Source organism: Nothobranchius furzeri, chromosome 2 (genome assembly GCF_043380555.1).
Source record: "Nothobranchius furzeri strain GRZ-AD chromosome 2, NfurGRZ-RIMD1, whole genome shotgun sequence".
In the NCBI taxonomy this organism is placed as follows: domain Eukaryota; kingdom Metazoa; phylum Chordata; class Actinopteri; order Cyprinodontiformes; family Nothobranchiidae; genus Nothobranchius; species Nothobranchius furzeri.
This window is the reverse complement of record NC_091742.1, coordinates 82,723,258-82,746,784: the sequence shown is the minus strand read 5'-3', so window position 1 is coordinate 82,746,784 and position 23,527 is coordinate 82,723,258. Positions and strand designations below refer to the sequence as shown.

Here is a 23,527-nt window from a genome sequence, read left to right as displayed (position 1 = left end):
CGCCATTCAGCAGCAGGAAGTTAAACGAGAGAAAAAAATGTGCCCTAAAGAGCATGGCAACTAAAAAAGAAAATAAATCTGTCATCCAATCCCATTGTTTGGTTGTTTTCTGAACACTCGTCGCTGATGAAGCAACGCTCTGCAGAATGCTACAGATGTAGCTGAAACTTGTCATCAAGAAGATGAATAACAAATCTAGTACTCTGTGTTCAGAAAAGAACCAAATAATGGAACTGGATTACCAACGCAGAACAAACTTAGCAAAGATGTTAAAGAAAAATCTGCCTTCTCTTTCCTTCTCTCTGGCGATTTAATCCCACAAACGTAAAACAGGCCATGCTTAAAAATCAGGATACAAAGAGGTGAGCCTTCTGCTAAAGGAAGTCAGGAAACTGGGACAACTTTAACAAACCTGGTTGTGTAACAGGAACAGTTTTAGAGCTCTGACCGACTGGTAGAACAACCACACCTGGTAAACCACTCTTAAGATTATTATAAAGGTTACGTATGATTCAGCAAGAGAAAAACTCATTTTTCTTTAATGCAGAATTATTTACAAATAAATTAACTGAAAGCATCCAAAAACAAACAAATCCCTACAAGTTAGGTATAAATAATTTAGTCTATTATAAAGGAAAGGGCTCATGAGAAAACGGAGGATCTTTCACAAAGACTCATCACTTTTTAGATAGAAATGGCCAGTTTTTGTTAAGGTGAAGTAAAAAAAAAGAACCCACAAAAATATTAGAATTAGCTGTAAATAAGAGGGAAAAACCTTTATAACTAACCAGGAGGAGCAATATCAGTAAAACAGAGTTTCCATGAAATACACCAGTGCTCGTTTGCAGTCTTGTTGGTTGGAATAAAATAGTTCACATGTCCTTGTTTTAATGTTTAGGTGGACTGATTCTGCTTATTTCTACTTTCCTCATAATACTTTACCTCATAATTATGAACCTCACCAATATTAACATTTGTTTAAAAATGGAATTCACAATATCAACTTCCTTACTATTGAGGTTCTTCTTAAAATGTTTTTCTAATTTTTTAATCTTCCTGTGTCTTATTGATTTTTAGCTGTTAGTTTTGGTGATTTTGCTGCATTTCTTTTTTATCTTTTACCTGTGTTCGTCCAACATGATTGTATAACACGGTTTAAATTCACTAACATTTTTGGTGTACAGCACCTTGTTTGGGTGTAATGCCATGTTGAATGCGCTTTATAAATAAAATTGGATTGGATTGGATTTCCTGATTAATTGTTGGTTATTTTGTAACACAGCAGTCATCATGTTAATGAGCCCTGTAGTTTGTTTAAGCTCATAGTCACCAGTTAAATCTGAAATTAAAACCAGATTAAATCAATGGAATGCCTTCAGAAACCTTTGTTTCCCATGACTGCATCAGAATCTGCGCTCACTTCTCTGCTGGTAGGTTGCCTTTCTTTACGGGAGTGTGCTGCCTGGAGAGCTTGTTTGGATGTCCCCCAGTCCTGCTATCTGTCGGGCCATCCCTTATGTCTCTGGTCTGTCTGAAGTCTCCATGTGCCGACGCACGACCACAACCTCCTCCTCTACCTCCGCCTCGTCCCCGGTGGCTCGGCTGCCTCAGAGAGGTTTGGGGTTTTGCTGTGGAGAAGAGATAGAGTCAGCTTAAACCCTGACTCAGCTAAACCTGATGCTGAGACGGGTCAGAGAAGACACTATAAAGGACATCTTAGAGGATGGAAGCTCATTCAGAGCTATGACTGAAAACTCTGCTGATTATACTGAACATGTGTATGTTGTGACAAGCCCAAGCGGAGAATTACTAAAGACGTTTAAAAGTTTTCAGTGCAGCTTCTGGCCAAATTATAATATACTATCAACTAATTTGGGACTTTCGTAGTGATCTACACCAGGGGTGTCCAGACTTTTCATGACGAGGGCCAAACTCCTCAAGTTAAAAGTCCTCTTGGGCCACAAAATGTTGTTGTTTTTTTCCAGCTCATAAAAGGCCCTATAAAAGACATTTTAGTAAAAATCTGAAGACAAAATAATTAAAAAGTGTCAATCTACATCAACAGCCTGCTGGAAGGACAAAATTCCAGCATGTGGGGCCTGCACTAAATCACTCAGGCCACACTTTGAACATACCTGATCTACGCTAAGGCAAAATGCATATAACTTCATGTAAAACCTGTTTGAAAGTGTAACAGTAATGTGAAAGCTGCTGCCAGTGGTTCATTAAAGGTCACCATGGTAACCACCCATCAGGAGTTCTGCCGTCCTGACAGGAAAATAATGACGTCAGACAGAAAATCCTAAAAGTTCAACCTCAAGCAAAGTCAATAAATGAAAAAAATTTAGTTTAATTGAAAAAAATTTCAAATCACAAACAGCAGAAGGCCCTGATGGTCACGCCTGTGGATTTTTATGTTTCAACGAACAGCCAGCAGCACAGAGAGCTGCCCGCGGGTAAGGAAGAAAAAAAAATTCTGAAGACTTGTGCCAACAACAGGTGCCAACAACAGGTCAAAAAGGTAAAATAATACGTTTTTATGGATGTTTGCACTCAATAAATACTTTTCTGACATCATTATGCAGCATCAAGGGGATCAGGCTAAACTGTATGGTACCATAAACTCCATATTGTTGTTAGCTACATCAGATGGTTTGACCCCATCCGTTTCTCTGTGTGCTGAGCTCCAGAGCTATTTTTTCACAAGGTTGATCTGAAGCTTAAGCCTAATTTACGTTTCTCCGTCAGCTCTGTGAGGGAGAGAAGCACACGCACTGACATAGGCGTTTTGCTTTCGGACTTCTTCGTCAGCTGAGGCCTGTTGCAAAGCAATTCCCTGCTAAGACAACAGAGGGGGCGTAGCGCTATTCTGAGGTATCCTGCCACTATTACGGTCACATATCCAGTCCATGATGGTGTATCTACTATTGTGTTTACATTGTTTTAATGTATTTCAGAGACTTTTTACAAGGATAAATTTGTCCCTCATTCCTCTCCATCTTTTTATGTGATCAGCACCTCTAAACTCACGTTATTCATCTTTTCTGTCCACGAATTAAACGCTAGCTTTGTATCTTGGTACTACTTCAATCACGGGTGAATAAACGTTCCTATTTTCAGACTTTTTCAGTGATGCGTTCTTCAATCAGTTCTGTCTCTGCCACTAAATATCTCTTTATTTTTTGAAGCGGCAAAGACGCTGACGTTGACAAATTTACAGGAGGCGGCATCCTGACCAATCACAAGCCTGCGGTCTCTGTCTCTTTTGATGGACAGTTAAAAAATTGGGGCATGTCTCCGTCACCCTCTGCGAGCCAGTCGGAGGGCTCTTGCGCTGATGCATAATAGCGTTATGTGTCTCCGTCCAGACGCAGATGAAGAAGTATAAATTAGGCTTGGTGGAATTTTGCGTCGTGGAACCATCAACTCTGCCTACTCTCTTCAAATGTGCTCATGCTCATCTCCATGACCATGAGAAACTGATTAAATCTGTGAAACCAGCAAGTTGACTTGAAGACTCTCTGCCACCTAAGTTGGTGCGCGATCTTGCTTCTGTCCTTGGTCCAGCCATTTTGAACTTTGTCTTTCGACTGGCGTGTTCCTTATGGCCTTCAAATAACAGCTGATTTTGAAGAAGCCTTGTCTGGACCGTTCCAACTTTGATAACTTGCGCCCAACTACAAAAGTTCTTTTCCTGTTGAAGGTCCTGGAGAAAACTGTCCATTCACAAATTATAACTCACATGGAGACAAATTCACTGTTGGACTTGTTTCAATTTGTTTTCAGACCCCACCACAGCACTGAGTCTGCTCTGATTTGTGTGCTCAGTGATATTTTGGTTTCATCAGATTCAGAGTCCCATGTACTGCTGCTGTTGTTAGATATTTCTGCGGCCTTTGACACAGTCGACGACCAAACCCTGTTGGTTCATCTAGAGTTCGGGTACTATAGAAAGAATCTTTTATATAGCGCCTCTCAATGTAAAATAAATTAAATAAATATACTGGACTGGTTCCGCTCATATTTGGCAAATAGATCTTTCAGCGTGCAGATGGGTGACTGTGCCTCCCACTGTCTTCCGTTGAACTGGGAGTGCCACAGGGTTGTGCCCTAGGGCCCCTCCAATTTACGCTGATGATAGTCAGATATATCTGGCGATGAAAGGGCCAAACGCGGATTTACTAATCGCAGACTGTCTCGCAGATGTGAAGGGGTGGTTCGCTGCAAACATTCTTATGGTGGGGTAAATTGGGGCAGCAGTAGCTCAGAAGGTTGAATGGATTGTCCAGTAATTGGAAAGTTGCAGATTCGATCCAGGCTCTGGACAGAGAATTCTCCTATTGTGTCCTTGGGCAAGACCTTTAACCCACCTTGCCTGCTGGTAGTGATCGGAGGGACTGATGGTGCCTGTGCTCGACAGCCTTGACTCAGTCATTGTGCCCCAGAGCAGCTGTGGCTACACTGTAGCTCATCACCATCAGTGTGTGAATGTTTGTGTGAATGGATGAATGATACACTGCAGTGTAAAGTCGTTTCGAGTACTCTGACTTTGAAAGGTGTTATACAAGTGCTGGACATTTGTCGTATCATTCATAGTTAATGGGTCAAAGACTGAGTTGATTCTTTTCGATCCTAGAAACCTCTCTTGCACATTGTCTGTCCAAAATCTTCCAAGTTGTGACCTTAAACAGTGTGTCACCTGCCTTAGGGTGAAATTGGATGCTGGATTTTCAATGGTACCTCAGATAAATGCGGTTGTGAAATCATGTTTCTTTCAACTACACCATCTAACACGCCTGAAGCATATTCTAAAACAGTCCCATTTAGAATCTGTAATTCACACCTTTATCACTTCTTGCTTGGACTATGCAATTTCACTTCTCATTGGCACCCTTGCTTTAGGCCTGAACTTGCTGCAGATGGTACAGAACACTGCTGCAAAGTTCTTAACACAAATAGAAGCCATATCACCCTGGTTCCGGTACATCTCAATTGGTTACCCATGACGTTCAGGGTGCGATTTAAGATCCTGCTCTTTGTATTTAAAGCATTGAACGGTCTTGCACCATCCTACCTGTCTCACCTATATGCCGGTGCGCTCACTGAAGTCAGCTGACCGCTTGCTACTCTGCACTCCAACCATGAATTATAAAGCAAGGGGGGAGCAGTCCTTTGAGCATGCTTTCACTGTCCTTTAGCATGCACTACCCATCACAATTTGACAGCCATGACCCTTTGCTGTCTTCAAGTTACGAATGAACTACTATGATTTGGCTATTGGGCAGTGACTCCTTTTAATGTTTTTTTTTCCATTTCCTTTGATATTTTTATTGGTTGTTTTAATCTGTATTTATTGACTGTTTTTATCCACTTTTGATTGATCTTCGTATGGTTATTGACTGTGTAGTGCTTTGGTCAGCTTGCATGCTGTTTTGAAACATGCTTTTTAAACAAAGTTGTATGGTATGGTACCAGCGCCGGCGCTCCGCACACGCACACCACGCACAGCGCGTAGGGCACCACGCCGGGGGAGGGGCACCAAACGCAAACTTATGAAACAATAAAATATATATGATAAAGACAGATTTCAATTAGAAGATGTGCAAAGCAAGTTAACAGCATGTTTACAGAGAGAAAACACCACAAAAAGTAGAGATGGACCGTGTCCACTTTTCACTCTGTCCGGGACGTCCGGACTGGGGGTATTGTTTTGATGAAAATGTCCGGCTTTTCATCCAGGAGCAGGGATCGAATTATGGGGGAGCTGTATATCCTACACATCCGGGGAGCCGGAAAAAAGTTTTCTACTTATATTACTTCATTTATGGACTCTTCTGAGCAGAGAGCGGCACAGCGCGTTTTTGCGCAGCGCTCCAGGCGGCTGCTTCCAGCGCACGGTCCATTCTCAAAGTGGCGCAACCAAAAAACTATAATTAACACACGATCGATCTTGTCCGCACATGTTCTCTACTTTCTGTCTTATCTGTGCCTGAAGCACTCTGCTGCGGAGCTCATCACCTGTGCTGCGGTGATTTCACCTCACTGATGCAGCATCGAAACGCGCACTCCACTTTGCGGTCAGGAGATCCCTTTGATCTGCTCAAAAGTAACTGATGAGGTGAAAAAGTAATAATCCAGGCAGCAGTTTTTCTGGAGAGTTTAGAGGAGATGCAGGAAGATGAGAGACAGACAGGACAGGAAAATAGTTCAATAAAAACAAAACAAAGTGTTGAAAAGTAAAATGTAGGTAGATTTATCTCCACTACACATTTTTACCTGTATAAAACAATAAGTTATACACATGTAATATTTATACATCTGATACAATTCAGATCACCTTCAAAACTCAGTCACACACCCAGGGCCGTTTCAAGACATTTTGGGGGCCAAGGCAAAATGCCCCCCCCCCCCCCCCCCCACACACACACACACACACACCACCACCCCATAACGGGGCTCCCCAGAAGCCTCTGTGTAATCCATACCCTCTCCAGGAGTGTTAGTTATACAGTGTTTATAAAAGCTCCTCGGACATTACTGACATGTTCTAATATTATCAGATGAAAAACTAAATTATCAGACATGCTGTCTCATCTGCTTCTTTTCTAAACTTGCTAATTATTTTTTCATTGGTCCTATCGTCTAATCTCACAGCTGAAACAAGCATCCTTAATAATCTGTGCACAGGAAGCTTACCGATGCTGTAGTAAAACAAAAGGTATAATAATGTATTATTAATAAAACCTTGTTGCAGCACTAAAGCAGAAAAATGACATTTTGCAATAAATATGCTAAATATTTACATATGAATTGTTTTAAAGCCCTTTTATTGGCAGACTCTGATATTAATTTAGTTCTTACAAAAAAATGGGTCCCAACATGGTTTGTGTGGCGTTGCCATAGTGTGACGTCATAGGCACAGATCCCCTGTCCTCTTGTTTGGAAATGGAAATATGATCACCCTATATTAAACAAACTGTCCACCCGGGCTTTTGCGCTGCACAGAGACGCTTCGCTGCCTATGACTGAACGTCAGTTGAGAGTCAGTCTCATGCAGACTGACCAATGAAGAGAGGGCCTCAAGTTAAGATTCTCTCCTCATTGGTCAGTCCACACGAGGTGGGTCAAAGGTTACCCTGAGCGGGTTACGTGACATCAGGTATTCAAGTATTGAGTACATTTACTGCATATTACAGTAAAATATTCTGTATGTGACCACATTATGGCGATCCTCGGGTCGTGATGATGGGGCCCTTGAATTTTGTTGCCCAGGGCACAACAAAGTGTTAATCTGGCCCTGCCTACCGGGCGTTCATTAGTAGCTGAGTGAGAGAGGCTGAGAGGGAGAGAAACTCAGAAAAGCTTTAGAACTTTTTTACTGCTGGAGAAAAAAACGTAGCAAGTCGTCATCTTCCTAAATGCAGTCATTCTCTTCTGAATCAGCACTTCTTTAAAGAAGAAATTGTTAAATGCAACAAAGGGAAAAATCCTTTTATTCAGCCTGTTCATGCGACTTGGATCAACAAATAAGTCTGAACAGTGTTAAAGGTTGTTCATCTAAAAATAGACCTTGAAGAGTTTGAAGATTTTTTTGTTTTAATAAGTTCATCTTAAAACATCTTTCTCAAGTAAAATAAAGTTTCCTCTGTGAGGTCAGATAGGCCCATCTGTGCTGTTTTGAAACAGAAATAAACAAATGAATCATATTTGTCCACCCAAATACTTAAATATCACAAAAACAGGAAGGACAAAAACACTGTCAAGGTAAAGTAAGAATTTTTTTAAATAAGCGGCTGTTTGAGTTAACTATGGACATGATTTATATCATTATTAAGTAGCCTATTTGGCCTATAGGCTATGTAACTGAGATTTAATATGAAAAATTTGACAAACCTATTTTCAAATTAGGTATTTGCTCTATGTTGATATATATATTTCATAAACATTTATGGGCCAAGAGGAACATCAGCTGCTGATGGTATAATTTGAAGAAAAAAGTCCATTATGCTAACCTCCTCCCTTCATATTCAGAATTTTCTAGTTGTGTATATTGTGCCTCTCTAGTTCTTAATAAAGGTTAAATAGTTTTGAATTTAGTCATGTCACATGCCAGTGATGGTGTTGTTTTTTCTGTGTGTGTGTGTGGGGGGGGGGGGGGGGGGCACCACGAAGACTTTGTGCTTAGGGCACCAAAATAGCTAGCAACGGCCCTGTATGGTACGGTACAGTACGGTATGGTATGGTACGGTAGTAGTTGTTGAGTCTGAGATTCTCCTGGATTCTGGAGGCGTGGTTTAGTGGGAGGAGCCTAATGAAAGGGGGTAGGACCCTAGAATTGTGCTTTTGGAAAATGTAGCTTGCGTGAAAAATGTTTTTCCAGGATCATCAACTTTATTCTTTGAAGAATGGTGATAGGTTTTTAGATAATGACGCTGTTAACAAGCCACAGCAAAAACTGTCCAAAATCTTCCAAACATCACATGCCCAAACTAGTCAAGTCCCTTCTCACTACAATGTTGCACCTTTCAAATGTAGCATGACATCACATTTCTGCTGAATGGAATCACTGGCCTATGCACCAGTCCTCACTTCCACTCTTGTATGTATTCAAGCCTTCCTCCCACTGTCTCTCACTCCCTACAGGATGTCCTTTCCTCTGGAACTTTCTCCTGCTTAAACATCCATTCATTTCCTCCAGCTGGTGCCAACACGGTCAGCTGTCTTTAGTTTGTTCATTTGCCACTGACATAATCAACACACTCATTCTGCAACAACATGCTGAAATCTACATGCAAATAAAATGTCAGGACAAGCACTCACACACAGAGCGACATCACCTCACCGGCGTGGACACACAGCCTCTGGTCTGTTTCTGCCTGAATATCAATAGCCGAGAGGAGGGTGGGGGTGGGGGGGTGAATAAGCTCCCCGTTACTTCCGGATCTCATGCAGCCTCAAACTGCAACCCAGCTCTCTCTCTCCCTCCCTCTCATTATTGTCTTCTTCATCATCTGTCCTCCTCCTTAAGGTTTAACCATCCATCAGTCTTTTAGCACCTCCAGCAGTCTCACTGCTACATCCCTCCCTCCTCTCTGCACAGCTGCCTCCCGCCTCCTCCTCCGACTCTAAGAATATTCTGCAGCATCACCGTCTAGCAGCATTGAAAAATAATTAAGTGTGTGTGTGTGTGTGTGTGTGTGTGTGTGTGTTCTATCAGTTTTAAGAGATGTTTATTAAAACCAGAAAAGGAGAAGCCACCATTCTAAACTATGTTTTTGTACACCAGACTGAACACCTGATGCCTGAGATATCTGTGTGTGTGTGTGTGATATTATTAGTAGCTAAAAGACCAAAAGGTCTACAGAACACAAGTGAAAAGGGGCCAGACCTGATCCTACCTTTACGACAGTCTCAAAGGTCTCCCATTTTGGCTTGCACCCACAGGAAAAAGAGAGTAGAGAATGTCTGAGCTGAAGGACGCTAACCATTATCAATAGCAATTCCACAACATGGTGGAACATTTACCGGCTCATGCTATTTATGGAAATAACACATCAATGTTGCATTTTTCACCCAAGAAAGAAGAGCGAACAGAGGCAGCTTAAGAGTTGTGTTAGCCAATCCGGGGTGAAGAAGTTTGCATATCATGAATATTAATAATTGAGACTCAAAATCCAGTCCTCTGACAGAATTGTACCCCTTAAAACAGGAGCGCCAGAGCTATTTCTAAATAAAAAACAACTCAAAAGGCACTCATTCATACAAGAGACCAATATTTATGGTTTTTCAGAAATCCGTAAAAGGGATTGTCTTATCGTGTACTGTGATATAATGTAAGCAATATGTCTTTTTTTTTTTTTGCTAAGCACGCCCCCTGCCCTGCAGAGCTCTGTGCAATAGGAGACTGAGCGCCAACCAGAACTAACCAATAGCATTAGACTATCTCTTAGATCAGGGCTATTCAAGTTCAAGCCTCAAGGGCCAGTATCCAGCACGTTTTAGTGGTTTCTCTGGTCCAACACACTAGATTAAGTGGTTGAGTCACCTGTCCAGCAGCTCATCAGGTGACTCAGATGTGTTGAAGCAGGGTTAAAACTAAAACGTGCTGGACACCGGCCCTCGAGGCCCGGAATTGAATACCCCTGGCTTAGATGCTTCAAATTTATGGAATACCTCGACTGATGCAGAGTTGATGAACTTTTCACAGACAAGTAAGCCTCTAAAATATAAATATATGAAAACACAACATGATATGAGAATAATACTTGTAAAACAACGTGTTTTAGCGCTGTTTGTCGGCTACAGAACGTTGGTTACGTATTGTAACCCCAGATTCTATGAGTCTAGTCGCAGCCCTTAAGCTAGCTGCTATTGGAAAGATGATCTCCGCATCAGCCAATCATGAAGAGCTTAAATGTACGCTCACCAATAGTGGGCCCCCTTGTGGTATATAACCGCAGTGACCCCACTGCTCACCACCAATGGCTTTTATTCCCATCATAACCAGAGGGGCCAGTGGCTTAAGGGCTGCGACTAGACTCATAGAATCTGGGGTTACAATAAGTAACCAACGTTCTATTTCGTCTAGTCTTAGCCCTTAAGCTAGCTGCTATTGGAATAAGGCGCAGCTGGATGGGTTTACGCCCCACTGGTTAACACAACCAATGGACACACCCAATCAAATCTCCTCTAGTGGGGGACGCTCAGCCTCAGACCAGGCTTAAAGACTGAGGCAGCCACGATAAAAAAGGGGCCCCCACTAAAAAACATCATCCACAAGAGGATGAAATCCATCTCAGCAAGGCCAATGAGGTGCCATAAGCATTCATTTAGCCTGCTGGGGTCCAAGCACTGAACGAGTGATGGAACCTGAAGACACATCTCGTAAATAATAACGAGTAAAGGAACAGGGTGAAGCCCATGAAGCAGCCTGACAAATGTCTTCCATTGACACACCACTGAGGAGCGCCATCGAAGAGGAAATCCCTCTGGTTGAGTGAGCCCTGAGTGCCTCAGGGGGATCCTGCCCTGATGATGTGTAAGCGAGGGCAATGGCGTCACTCAGCCAGTGTGAAAGACGCTGGGCCGACAGCGCCTGACCAAGGGAAGACTCCCTGTAGTGCACAAACAGGTTTTGTGAGCGACGAATCCCTGAAGTGCGTGACACATATCGTGCAAGCGCGCGCACCGGGCAGAGAAGGCGAGAAGCCGCCTCCTCCTCAGAATAATGGGGAGGAGGAAAAAGTCCAGCCAATGAAATTGACCTGGATTTGAAGGAAGCATTAATGCTTTTGGGCACAAAGGCTGGGTTGGGGCATAAAACAGCAGACCCGCCATCCTCCCGGATCCTGAGGCATGCGGGAGCCACTGAGAGGGCGGTTAGGTCATTCACTCTCTAAACTGATGCTAGCGCCAGCAGCAGTACAGTTTTAAGCGACAGGAACTTGAGTGAGACCTGGTCCAAGGGTTCAAATGGGGCTTCAGATAAGCCACGCAGAACCACCGTTAGATCCCATTGGGGAAAAAGTGGGCGGGACACAGGTCTGTTCCTCCTGACACCTTTTAGAAAACGTTTTGTGAGGGGATGATTGAAAACAGATCCATCTCCAAAACCCTGATCACACGATGAGATAGCTGCAACATATGTCTTAACAGTGCTGAATGCGAGGCCCCTGTCCATCAGTATCTGCAGAAACGATAGGACATCCGCCAGCTGGCAGAAGAGCGCTTGAACATTCCGCTCTGTGCACCATTTCTGGAAAGCTGCCCATTTAGCAGGGTAAGACGCAATGGTAGAGGGCGCCCGCGCACTCTGAATCGTGGCGACCACATCATGCGGCAGCCCAGAAGCCTCTAAGCGTGACCGCTCAGCGGCCAGACCCACAGCCGTTGGCCTATTTCCGGAGGATGTTTGATTATCCCATCCGCCTGGAGAAGGGCGTCCGCCCTCCACGGGAGCCTCCACGGGGAGCCGGACACTAGCGCTTGCAGGTCCGGAAACCATGACGCGGACAAGCGTCTGGGAGCCACCAGAATCACCGAGAGCTGTTCCGACTGAATTCGGTCGAGGAGACGGGGAATCAGAGGGACTGGTGGAAACGCATAAAGGAGCGTTCGAGGCCAGGGCTGGTGTGAGAAGGCGTCCGCCCCGAGCGGGGGTCCGTCCCGGGGACTCAGGGAAAACCACAGGCGACACTGAGCATTTTCGCGAGCCGCGAACAGATCCACAGACGGTTCCCTGAACCTGATCCAGATCTGTGATATCAGTGCAGGATGTAGACGCCAGTCGGAGTTGCGGGGTCCCCCTCTCGACAGGATGTCTGCCGCTACATTCAGGACCCCCGGAATGTAGATGGCTCTGATGGACAGCAGGTGGACATGTGTCCAACACAGTAAATCTGTGGCGACACGCAACAGTGGGAGGGATCGAACTCCCCCTTGGTGATTTATGTAGGCTGCCGCCACCTGGTTGTCTGTGTGAACTTCGACATGACGGCCCTCGAGAAGGGCAGCGAAGTGTCTGATCACATTCCTCACTGTCATAAGCTCCAACACATTTATGTGCTCGTGCGTGTGGGAGGGCCAGCGATCTTCCACCGTATGGGACAAGCACGTGCCCCCCCACCCCGACAGTGACGCATCCGTAAACACAGATACGTGTGACGCAGGACGTCCGATGGGAACCCCGCGTGAGAGGATGCAGGGGTTCCCCCAGTGAGCGAGGTCCCCGCCCACTGAAGGGGGAATCCTCAACATACATCTCTTCTGATGTATCGGATGCACCCGGAGGCGGATGAACCAACGTTGCAAGCGCCTCGTGCGCAGCAAGCCTAGCGGCACCACCGAATGGACTGCGGACATCATGCCCATGAGTTTCATGACTAACAGGGCTCTCACGATCTTGCGGGGTTGTACACGGGAGATCACCGTGGAGAGATCTACCTCTCTTGCAGGCGACAAACGTGCTCTCATTAGGGAGGCGTCCAACTCCACCCCGAGATACACAATCGACTGGGATGGAAGGATGGAGCTCTTTTCCCAGTTTATAGAAAACCCTAGGGTTGACAGATGCTCTGTCAACCTCCTGGTTTGCTGTGACGCCTCGTCCTCGGACCGAGCGCACAGGAGAAGATCGTCCAGGTAAAATAAAACCCTCATTCCCATCGTGCACAGTGGCTGCAGCGCGGTCTCCCGACATTTGGAAAAGGTGCGCGGGGCTAGCGAGTAGCCGAAAGGGAGGCAATTGAACTGATATTGAACTCCCTTGAACGAAAAACGCAGAAACTTCCGGTGGTTTGGAATTACTGGTATGTGGAAGTATGCGTCTTTCAGGTCGATTGACGTGAACCAATCCCCGGGGCGCACGTATTCCAAGACTTGTCTCATTGTTAACATGCGGAAATGCATTACTGCTATGGAGCAGTTGAACAGGGACAGGTCGAGAATCGGTCTCATTCCTCCCGACTTCTTCGGTACTACGAAGAAGCGGGAGTAGAAGCCCGAGAGCTCTTGTCCGCGAGGGACTCGGGAAATAGCGTCCTTGGACAGAAGTTCCCGCAACTCCCGCTCTAGGGCCTGAGACTGTACTTGCGATGTGAACGTCAAATCCACAATCCCGTTGAAGGGAGGTGGAGTGGCCTGAAAATGAAGTGTGTGACCACAATGAATGGTGTCCGAAATCCATTTGCTCATGATACAAAGGCGGCGCCACTCGTGTGCGCGTTCCGACAGTGGACGCGTGTGCGCGGTCACATAAACAACGTCTGAGGGCTGTGCATGTGCCCTTACCGCCGTCGCCCATACCCGAGAACTGGGGGCGACCCATGGAGGGCTGCGCTCGAAAGGGCGAGTGCGAAACAGCTGGAACAGGCTGGTCCACACCGCGGCGCGTGGAGTCCGAAAGTGAAGGACGAGTGGGAGCCGGGCCCGTGCACGGGGGGGAGAGAGTGCCAGCGGATGGAGCCGCGCACTGTGCCGCCGCGCGCGGTCGAGACAGCGACCTGACATCCCGCTCCACCCAACGGTGTGGGGAGAGCGGGAAGAGTTGGGCCTGGCCGGCTGCTGGGGCCGGAGCGCAAATGGAGCGCACCCTTACGGCTGGCCGTGTATTATGACTACCTGCAGGAACATGTATGCATGCAGCAGTGCTTGGTGTGGGGAACATGTGTGAGAACTCGGCAGAGGATTCTGCGGAGGACTGTAGGATTGTGCTCTTTGAGTGACGTTTTTTGGGTTTTATTTCAAAACCAACAACAACATCAGAACAATCATTAACACACACATTCCCCCCAAAGAGTCACTTCCGTGGCTGCTTTCGGCGAGGCTCCTGCACCTGGGACTGCCAAGACGGCGTCTGCTGGCCCCGCCGGAACCGTTGTCCGCCATCTCGCTGGTCCCGCTGATATGGAGCCAAAGCGGGAGGCCGGCTCCGTGGAGCGGGCGGTGCAGCTGGGCGTCTGAAGCTTCCGCGCCTTTCGTCCCATCCTCTGGCGGAACGGCCGGAGTGCGAGGCTGACCGAGGGTGGATCAGGTCTCACACCGTAGCCGATAGTTCGGCCGTCTTCTGAGCCCTCTCAATGACGCCCCTAAGATGGGGACCAAACAGAACATCGGTGGTGATGGGGCCGTCCAGCATCTCCCTTTGCAGATGTTCCGGAATGGAGGGCAGGGCCTTGAGCCAGATCGCTCGCTGGATGAGGGTCTGCCAGGCAGCGATGCGAGCAGAACCGGTGAGCACAGCAGCACACAGATTGAGGATAGCATCAACAGTCTTAGTAATGACGGCTTTCGACTCCTCGGGATCTTCCAGCTCCTCCATCATCTTGGAGACGCCGAAGGCAAGAAGGGCGATGTTATTCCCTGCAGCGCCGGTCTGAAAGGCACACTGATGTGCGTGGTCAGTGAGCCGCGTCAGCAGCTGGTCATGTTTTGAAACGGGAACAGCTCGCGGGCCAGCGAGGTGGTTCTTGGCGTCGAACAGCGAGGCCAAGTCCGGCTCTAGCGGAGGAACGGACGGCCAGCCTTGGTCGGAAAACCCCTCGACCTTGGTGATGGGCGCATACATGGAGACTGGCGCCTTGAGCTTGGCAGGCTCGGAGAAGGCGGCAGACCAGCAGCTCATAGCAGCGGGGAAGCACGGCCAGACAGGGTCTGGACAGCGTGTCTAAGTTGCCCCGAAAATTCCCGCCAAATCATCCGCTTCAGGCGGGGCCGGTTCTGGCACAGCTAGCCTCTTGCGGGCTGCTGCCGCAGAAATGATGGCGGGCAGCTCCTGGAGCAGTGCTCTTACTGCTGGCAGGGAGGAGCGAGAAGCCACTGGGGCAGAAGGACCCGCTGAGCGAAGCTCGCCGACCTCCGTTGTGTCTAGGAGGGATGCCGCCTCATCGTAGTTCTCGCTGTCGGTGACGTCATCCAGCCAGTTGAAACCAGCCGGCTCCTGACCGGCGTCGAAGAAATCCAAAGCCTTGTCCAGCGGGTACGAGTCAGCGACCGGAAATTCTTCGTTGGCGGCGGGAGTGAAGTACTCGACCCGGCGAATCTTCTCCGCCACGGGCAGAGCGGCACAGGACGGGCACGAGGCCTGCGGGGTCAAGGCCAGGCCAGCGTGGTGAGCCCCGAGACAGACCTCACACTTAGCGTGCAGGTCGCCACTGGAAATGGAGCCCGTCTGGCAGGTCGGGCAGGGTCTGGCGTCGCTGGACATGGCTGGTAAGTCGTCTTCTCGGATAATTTTGCTCTTTCAAGATAATATTTGCTCTTTAAGGAAGCTCTCAAGCTTGGCATGAAGAGAAAAAGGAGGTGAGTAGTGGGGTCACTGCGGTTATATACCACAAGGGGCCCACTATTGGTGGGTGTACATTTAACCTCTTCATGATTGGCTGATGCAGAGATCATCTTTCCAATAGCAGCTAGCTTAAGGGCTAAGACTAGACGAAATAGAAGCACATTTATGAACAGAAACGTGAAGTCGCCATCTTAAAAAAAAACAGAGAGACAGACTTTTTGTGTGATATGCTTGTTAGCCACTAGATGGTGCCATCGGATAAGAGAAATACTCCGGAAAGAGACTTTAATGGCTTTAAAGATCAGATATTCCTGCCATGTGTGGTGAGTTCAGAACACTCTGGTCTGCTCAGATGCACTTCAAGACTACTCCCATCAGGGAGACTGGACGAGTTAGATTGTCTTGGTCCGATATTTAGACCAAACAACTGCACTAACTGTTGAAAGTGATGTGTAGGCAATCAGAAAGCAAGGTAATGGAAGCTGCCATGTTTGTTTACTCCAAAGTCGAGTTAGATCACAAAAGGTTTTGTGAGATTTTACCCGGGGAATATTTGTGTGTAAAATCAGTTCTTCAGTGTAATTTGTAGTTTTTTGCCATGTGGTCACACACCACACACTGCAGGACCAAATCTGTGATTTTTTATTGCCACGTGTGTGGTCTCTCACATCTTATTGTGTAAACTGGGCTTTATGGTTGACTCAGCTACTACATTGGAAGTTATAGCCATTAAAAGGGTAATAATTGGTGTTTGGAATTAGTGACATTGTCTAAAATCATTATCATGTCTTTTACTTTTGCTTCCAGCCTTTCAGATTTTAGAGTAATCTTATACGGGGATTTTTAGAAACATCCCAACAGTGTTCTGAAGTTCCTCTTTGAGCTTTGGTTGCCTTCTTAAGCCTAAATTATACTTCTCCGTCTGCGTCGGGATGGATGCACGCACTCAACGCCATTATCCGTCCTTGCGAGCCTGCTGGAGAGCCCTCGCAAGGACAGACGGAGACTAGCTTTCTTTTCTAAACATCTGTCTATCGAGACAGAGAACGCAAGCTTGTGATTGGTGAGGGCACCGCTGTCGTCTACACCGCCGCCATTGCGCCTTCAAAACAAAGAGATATCTAGCGGCAGACATGAAGCAGCTTGAAGAATACCTCGCGGACTAACTCTAAAATATGAACGTTTTATTCCCCTGTGACTGGAGGAGAGAAAAGCAAGCAAGAATTTTATTCACGGACACAAATGATGGGAAACCTGGGTTTAGAGGTGGCGAGTGTATGAAGAGGTGGAGGAGAACTAGGGACAAATTTGTCTGCGTTAAAGAGTCTTAAATACAAAAAAATAATAAAAATAAAAAAACCACGATACAAACACACCATCTTGGAGTGGATACACGACAGGATACCACAGAACAGCGCTAGCCGCTCGGCTATCCTGGCAGGGAAATGCTTTGCAACACTCCCCAGGAGACAGAGATGTATGAGGGCAAAATGTCTCCGTCCATGCGTGTCTCTCCCTTTAGGAGCTGACGGATAAGTTTAAATTAGGCTTTACTCACATGGAGTCTAGTACCAGGTCATTTTCACAGAAATGTTTGTTGTTCATTCCTTTGTCTGGGCTCTCAACTCTGACCTAGATCCTTAGGCTCTTGTTACCAGCAGCAGCTCAAAAAGACCCATTGTGTTGTTATTTCTTTAAATGAATCCATGAAACATGACATTGATACCACAATTTCATTAGAAAGAGGCTATTATGAGAACAAAATGAAATTAGCTAAAAAAACGTCAGCACAACAAGAACTGGGCAAAAGAGTAAAAAGAGGTGAAAGGGGTGGTTTAAATCTTTCTGTATCTCACCGTTCAAAACGAGAGGGGCTGCTGGTTTGACTCTCATCTGGGTGTTGACCAGGTGGGGTCGGCCCATCCTCTTGGAGCTCCGCTGACGGGCCACCACCTTGGCTAAATGTGCTGTCTCGCTGGCTCCAGAGGAAAAATAAATAACCTAGAGACAGAAAATAGAACCGACACTGAGACCTTATCAGGAAAGAAGTTGGAGCTTGTTTGATCTAATGAGTGTTTAGAAGACACATTTGTCTTTGGTTGGTGTTCAAAAGGCTTGTTTCCACTATTGGGAATTCCAGGTAATTCTAAAGAACTTTCGCTGCATGTGTGTATTTCACCGGGCCGACCTGAACGGACCATTTTCCAAAACTATTTCAGGAACCAACAGTACCTGAGCAAGGATATGTACTTGGTAAGGCCTGGTTGAGTCGCTGTTACGTCCCCGACAGGAGATGTTAAAATACGAAGGAGGGGGTAACATAAGGTAGATGACGGTGGAGTTTAAAATGATGGCGCATTATAAAGATAATGCCAAAAACAAACAGAACTCTCTAAAAGGTTAACATAACAAATTATCAACTATAAAAACACCTGGTAAAAACTTATATTAAAAGTTTTACCAAACCGAAGGTGTTCTTAAAAACCCAAAGTTGATAAAAGTCTAAAACAATCTACTGACTAAAACACCTGGTAAAAACTTATTTTAAAAAGTTTTACCACAACGAAGGTGTTTAAAACCGAAGTCAGTAAAATTGCACCAAACCAAGTTAACCTTTAAAAAACGGACACACAAAAGATCCCACTGGATCACTCAGAGTAAAAACTACCAAAGTTAAAACTCATCCGAACGAAATTGGTTGAAACCAAACAAAAACAAGGAGGACAGCAGAACCCCTGCACTGCTGCCTCCCAGACTGCTGAAGGCACAGACTTTTTATACAGGTGTTTGCTCATCAGGAAGATTCAGCTCAGCTGTGCTCCTCAGCAGTCCGGGAGAGAGGAGGAGGGGCGGGGTCAGGCTGATTCACTCGAGCTGGGTGATCCTGGCTCCTGCTCTTCACTGGCCAGACTGGCAACCGTAACACTCGCCGAGTGGAACTTGTGGTTAACTCATGCTGACTGGTTGTATCTCAGTAGGAAATGACATCGGCAGACGTCACCAAACAACCACCATTAGTAAAAGTCTAAAGTAAAAAGTGCGTGTGTCTAGCATCTTTGGGGGACGCCATATTAGACACCATGTTTCTTTTTTTTTTTTTATTATTATCATTAAATGCTTATTACAATTTCTCGTGAGACAACACATAATGAAAACATACAAGGTATCTTTAGTAACAATAAAAGAAAAACATATAAGAAACCTAAAAAGAGGCACTTATATCACAAAGTAAAAACATTGTTACAAGATTAAACATTTTTGTGCAGCATGACAAATGGCTTTTGCAGTTGCATTTGAATTTTTTATACGCATCAAAGTGGATAAGAACATATGGAATTCATTTGTGAAACAGTTTATGTTTGGCAGTTGTTTTTTCCATTTGCTTTTGTGGATGTGGTATTTACCCATAATAATAACACTGTTAATTAACAATGAATTATTCCCCTTTAATTTAGAATTGTAAATAAGAATATCTTCATTTGTAAAACGATCAAGTTGTCTTATTTTATTTCTTAACCAACAATGGACTTCTTCCCAAAACCTCTTACTTATACAACAGCTAAAAAATAAGTGTTCTGTTCCTTCAGGGCTTTCCTGACAGAATTCACAAGGGTCAACTTCAAAACCAAATCTCTTCCTCAGTGTCTGATGGATAGTAGTTGTTAAGAATTTTAAATTGCATTTCTTTTACTTTGGCCATTATAGGCCATTTTTAAATTTTAATTGTTTTTCTTCAATTTTTGGATTTCCTAGTATTTTTATTTTAATCTTTCTATCATACACCATGTTTCTTTCTGGCCGGCTCGGCATCCTGCGCCCGTTGATGACATCACACAAGATGATTGGTTGGACGTACGACTTACAGAAGTTATGTTACCACGTACAAAAACTTTTTTGCAGTAAGAAACACAAATTTATAACAAAACTGCTAAACTATTTCCAAAACATATGTGAAAGAACTGAATCTAAAAAGAGATGTAGTATATTTTGTCTAAGCGGTGCTGCCGTAGAATGATGACATCATCGGCAGGCGCAGGACCCCAAGCAGATCAGGAAACTACAATTATTATTATTATTTAATTGCATTCTCTCAATGGAATTATCTGAAGGACCATCAAAGTCTGATGAGTCACGTCGAGGTCACATGCTTTCTGCTCCGTAGGTAACAACATTTACCGAGATGTTTTTTAAACTAGCGGCAGTCACGGCCATACAACTACCCTGAAATGTATGTACTGCCCCCTAGCAGCAGGAAACGACACACTGCCAGCAGCAATCTAACTTATATTGAATCTGTAAAATAAGTCAAAATTTACAACTTATCAATTTTGTACTTTTACGACTTTAGAGAAAATGGATTTTAAAATGTGGAAATAAGTGAAACCACATAAAAACAGGAAAAAAAATTCAGTCGATAAAATTCAATCTAAAACAGGTATGTCATGCATGACATTTGTTTTTATTATTTTTTGTTCTTGTGAAGAGCCTCGTGATTTTTATCTTAAAAGGCACAAAATATCATTTCTTCTTCTTCTTTTTCCAGCAGGTTATTCCCACAGTTTCAGCTAACAGCTTTTTGGGAATCTGCTTTTTGGCCTTAAAGATTTATATCTGTCAAAACGTGTTATCTGTGGTACATTTCACAACTTCACCAACAGGAAAGTGTCCTTATGGCACACTGACAATTACAAAGTGATGAGGTCCCTGGTTAGGACTGTTATGCATCACTCCAACACTAGTTCAGGAAACACTTTTGTGCTCTTATGGTTTAAGTGTGACATCATTCCCCAGGGACGCTCACCTCCCCTGAATGGCACCGCTCCATGCGAGCAGAGGGCATGCTGGCCAGCAGAGCCTCCAGCTGGTTGTGTCCCATCTGTTTGTGTGGTATCTGCTCTCCTGTAAGTTCCTTGTACTCTGATTGCAGACGGGACACCGACACTCCTCCTTTGTTGGACTGGAGGATGGCCCGCAGTGTCTTCTTCACCAGCTCAGCGTCAGTCATCTATACCAAACAGAGATAAAACTTCCAGTGAGTTCCTGCTACAGATTACAATTGAATCATAAACTTTGATCAGGTAATGGTTTGTTTCAAGTCATTTGCTAATTTAAGAAGCTGTCCGTTAAAACTGAAGACATTATCACAAAAAGAATGGGAAAATTGGTCCCAAGATACTTTCTCCATGTTTTTTGAAAGTTGTTCCACATAATACCAGTTAAACAGAATAAACAAGACTCGACTAAAACTCCTTCTTCGTAATAAATCTTCTAGTTAGGTTAGCTTGGTTATCCTGACTCATCCCTTTAGTTTTGCTTCTGAAGGACATAATAACTGCATTTAATTACTGTTGCCCTTATTATTTAATAAACCAATTATTCTTTAATCTACTGAAAATGATTCGAACATAACTGAACTGAAGTGACCTCACACAATTGAATGTAATTTGGATTTGGGATCAACAGATTTTTGAATGGGGCTTTGAGATTATTCATATTAACTGAATAAATCTGTTGAATTAGAAGAAAACTGTTTGTGAGTGGTTTAATAAACAAAACAAAAAAATTAATTATTGGAAAAATAACTTAAACCCCTTCAGTGAACCTGGATAGCTGTTAATCAGAGTTATTTACTTCATTTGGTGAATGATGTGCTTCTTCTTTTATGGAGATTTGGCTAAAAAATTTAAAAAAAATTTTTTTTTAGGTGGATCTGCAGCAAAATCTCTCAGAACCTTACAACTTATAAGCATTAGCTCGACATTTTGTGTGAAAACTGGAGCCATTTCTGGCTAAATCTGGTACTGATCAGCAGTGGCGGTTTTACCATTAGGCATAGGTTGGCGGCCGCCTGGGGCCCCCTTATGTTGGGGGCCCCCCTATCCTTGTGTAGGATGGTAAAAGTTGTGCTTTTAAGCTTAACATATTACCTTTACTAATGACCAATAAGCTGGGATATGAATATAGAATATCAACCTGCTTGGTCTTTGGATGTTTAATCAGAAGATTCTAGGATTCTTTTTCTTTTTCAGGGATCAAACACACTTCGTCTCAATTCAGAGAGTCAGGTTTATAAAAGATAAGAAATTTATTTTCTAAACAAATAAAAACATGACAAATTAACCAAGGCTACTGTGCTGGATGAATCTAAGAGGATGGGATGTGATGTATGGTGACTATGTGTGAATGTGAGATTATCAGAACCTTGTATCTAGAAGAACTGAGTTCTGGGTGTAAAATAATTTGGTTTGCATTAAGCTATGAAGTCGGTTCTCGTCAAAACGGCATCAGACGCAATCTAGCTGTGTTCTACGTACCCCTGAGGAGACTCCCTTTCGGATCTGAGATGTCGGGGGTTCGGGTGACCCAAAGGTACCGAAGTTGTAGAAAAGACCGCAGTACGACCAGGTCGGTCCAGAGTCATCTCCCGGATCACAACACATAGATGAAATCGTTTGCGTCTAGAACAGCTGTTTCTGAATAGCTGATGGAACCGTTTTGCTGTGTCAGCTGTAGGCAGCTTTTAGCTTGTTTTGACAGCTTGTCAAAAATGCTCTGGGTTAAAGATGTTTTGCTCCGGACGGCCGTTCCGTAGCTTTCTCTAGATCTGAATGCTGAATCTCACAGGAAGTTGGAAGTTGAAGTGCTGAATCCCTGTAAGTGATTCTGTTTTAATATTCTCATATTATGATTTACTTGGCCAATCGGGATGTGCCATGTTAAGGGGTGTTCACAAGCAAACCTCAGAACGTCACGCATCTTTCAGATACAGGATGTTCTGATTTGTGGAACAGAAAGCAATGTGTCAGGATGTTAGCTTAACCTTGTTATCGTCACGTGTTTGAGTGTGTGAGCTGTCAGAAAATTGTTTCACTTGTTAAACAAACATTACTGATCATAATATCAAAATGTTTCACTTCAACCACAGTAATTTAAGCACAGATTAATCAAAATGTTATTGATCCTTTCATATAACATTTGTTTATTCCATTTCACGATTGATTAACTCATATGAGCTGAAAATAGTCACTATTCAGAGGCATGTGGAATCCTGCGGTGTTATCAGAAGAAGGCCTTTTTTGGGAACACAGGCTGACATCGTGTTCCTCCTGAAATGTCAACAAATTTTGCAGAACCTTGTTGCTTGTTGGAAGGTAGAATTTGAAATCCACCTTAGAGCCGGAATTTATGTCTTCCGGTGACCGGTGGCATGTAGGTCAGTTTTTAGGTGAAAACTGACCATTGCTGGACGTTACACCTGACTGCTGGCACCCCTCTGTTAATGCCACAATGGACACCGATGCAAAAACAGGAAGTGATTGGTTGTCATTCCACTCCAATCCAGTTGGTGGCAGTAATGCACCAAATTGTTATTTTCCAACTGCCATAAGACCACAAATAAGAAGATGAAGAGAAAGCAGAAAAAGAAGGAGAGGTGGGAGCGTTCGTAAAAAACTTGAAGCAGTAGTCAAAACATTAAGCATGAAATGGAGTTATCCTAGTGACTCCAATAAGAGAAAGCAGCAGCTTGCTTTTAAAAAGCTTTTAACTTCACATCCAAAAGTGATGTTGTTTTTCTATGTAAACATCAGATGTTTAAAGTGAGGAAGGCATAGACCAAAATGGAAAATAGAAGAAAAAAAGAAAGGCAAAAGCACAGGAGCACTGACAGGAAGAAGAAAGCAGATTAAATATTGAAGGCACTCAAAGGGAGAGAAAGACAGGTAAAAAGAGGATGACTAATAA

At 44.4% G+C, this 23,527-nt stretch overlaps 1 protein-coding gene across 5 annotated transcripts in view; it reads right to left on the bottom strand.

The window, feature by feature from the left end:
• Positions 1 to 23,527, bottom strand: part of tdrd7b (tudor domain containing 7 b) — a 42,763-nt gene that overhangs the window by 17,637 nt on the left and 1,599 nt on the right. For 3 of the 5 annotated variants that reach the window (XM_015946276.3, XM_054747413.2, XM_054747412.2), the window contains exons 2-4: positions 20,586 to 20,789; positions 17,641 to 17,785; positions 1,421 to 1,628 (exon numbers count right to left, since the gene is read on the bottom strand). In XM_015946276.3, coding sequence (XP_015801762.1) covers positions 1,421 to 1,628; positions 17,641 to 17,785; positions 20,586 to 20,789 — 557 coding nt within the window. Of the gene's footprint in view, positions 1 to 1,420; positions 1,629 to 8,820; positions 9,101 to 17,640; positions 17,786 to 20,585; positions 20,790 to 23,527 lie in introns of those variants that run through there. The other 2 variants (XM_015946277.3, XM_015946278.3) reach the window with 2 other exon arrangements.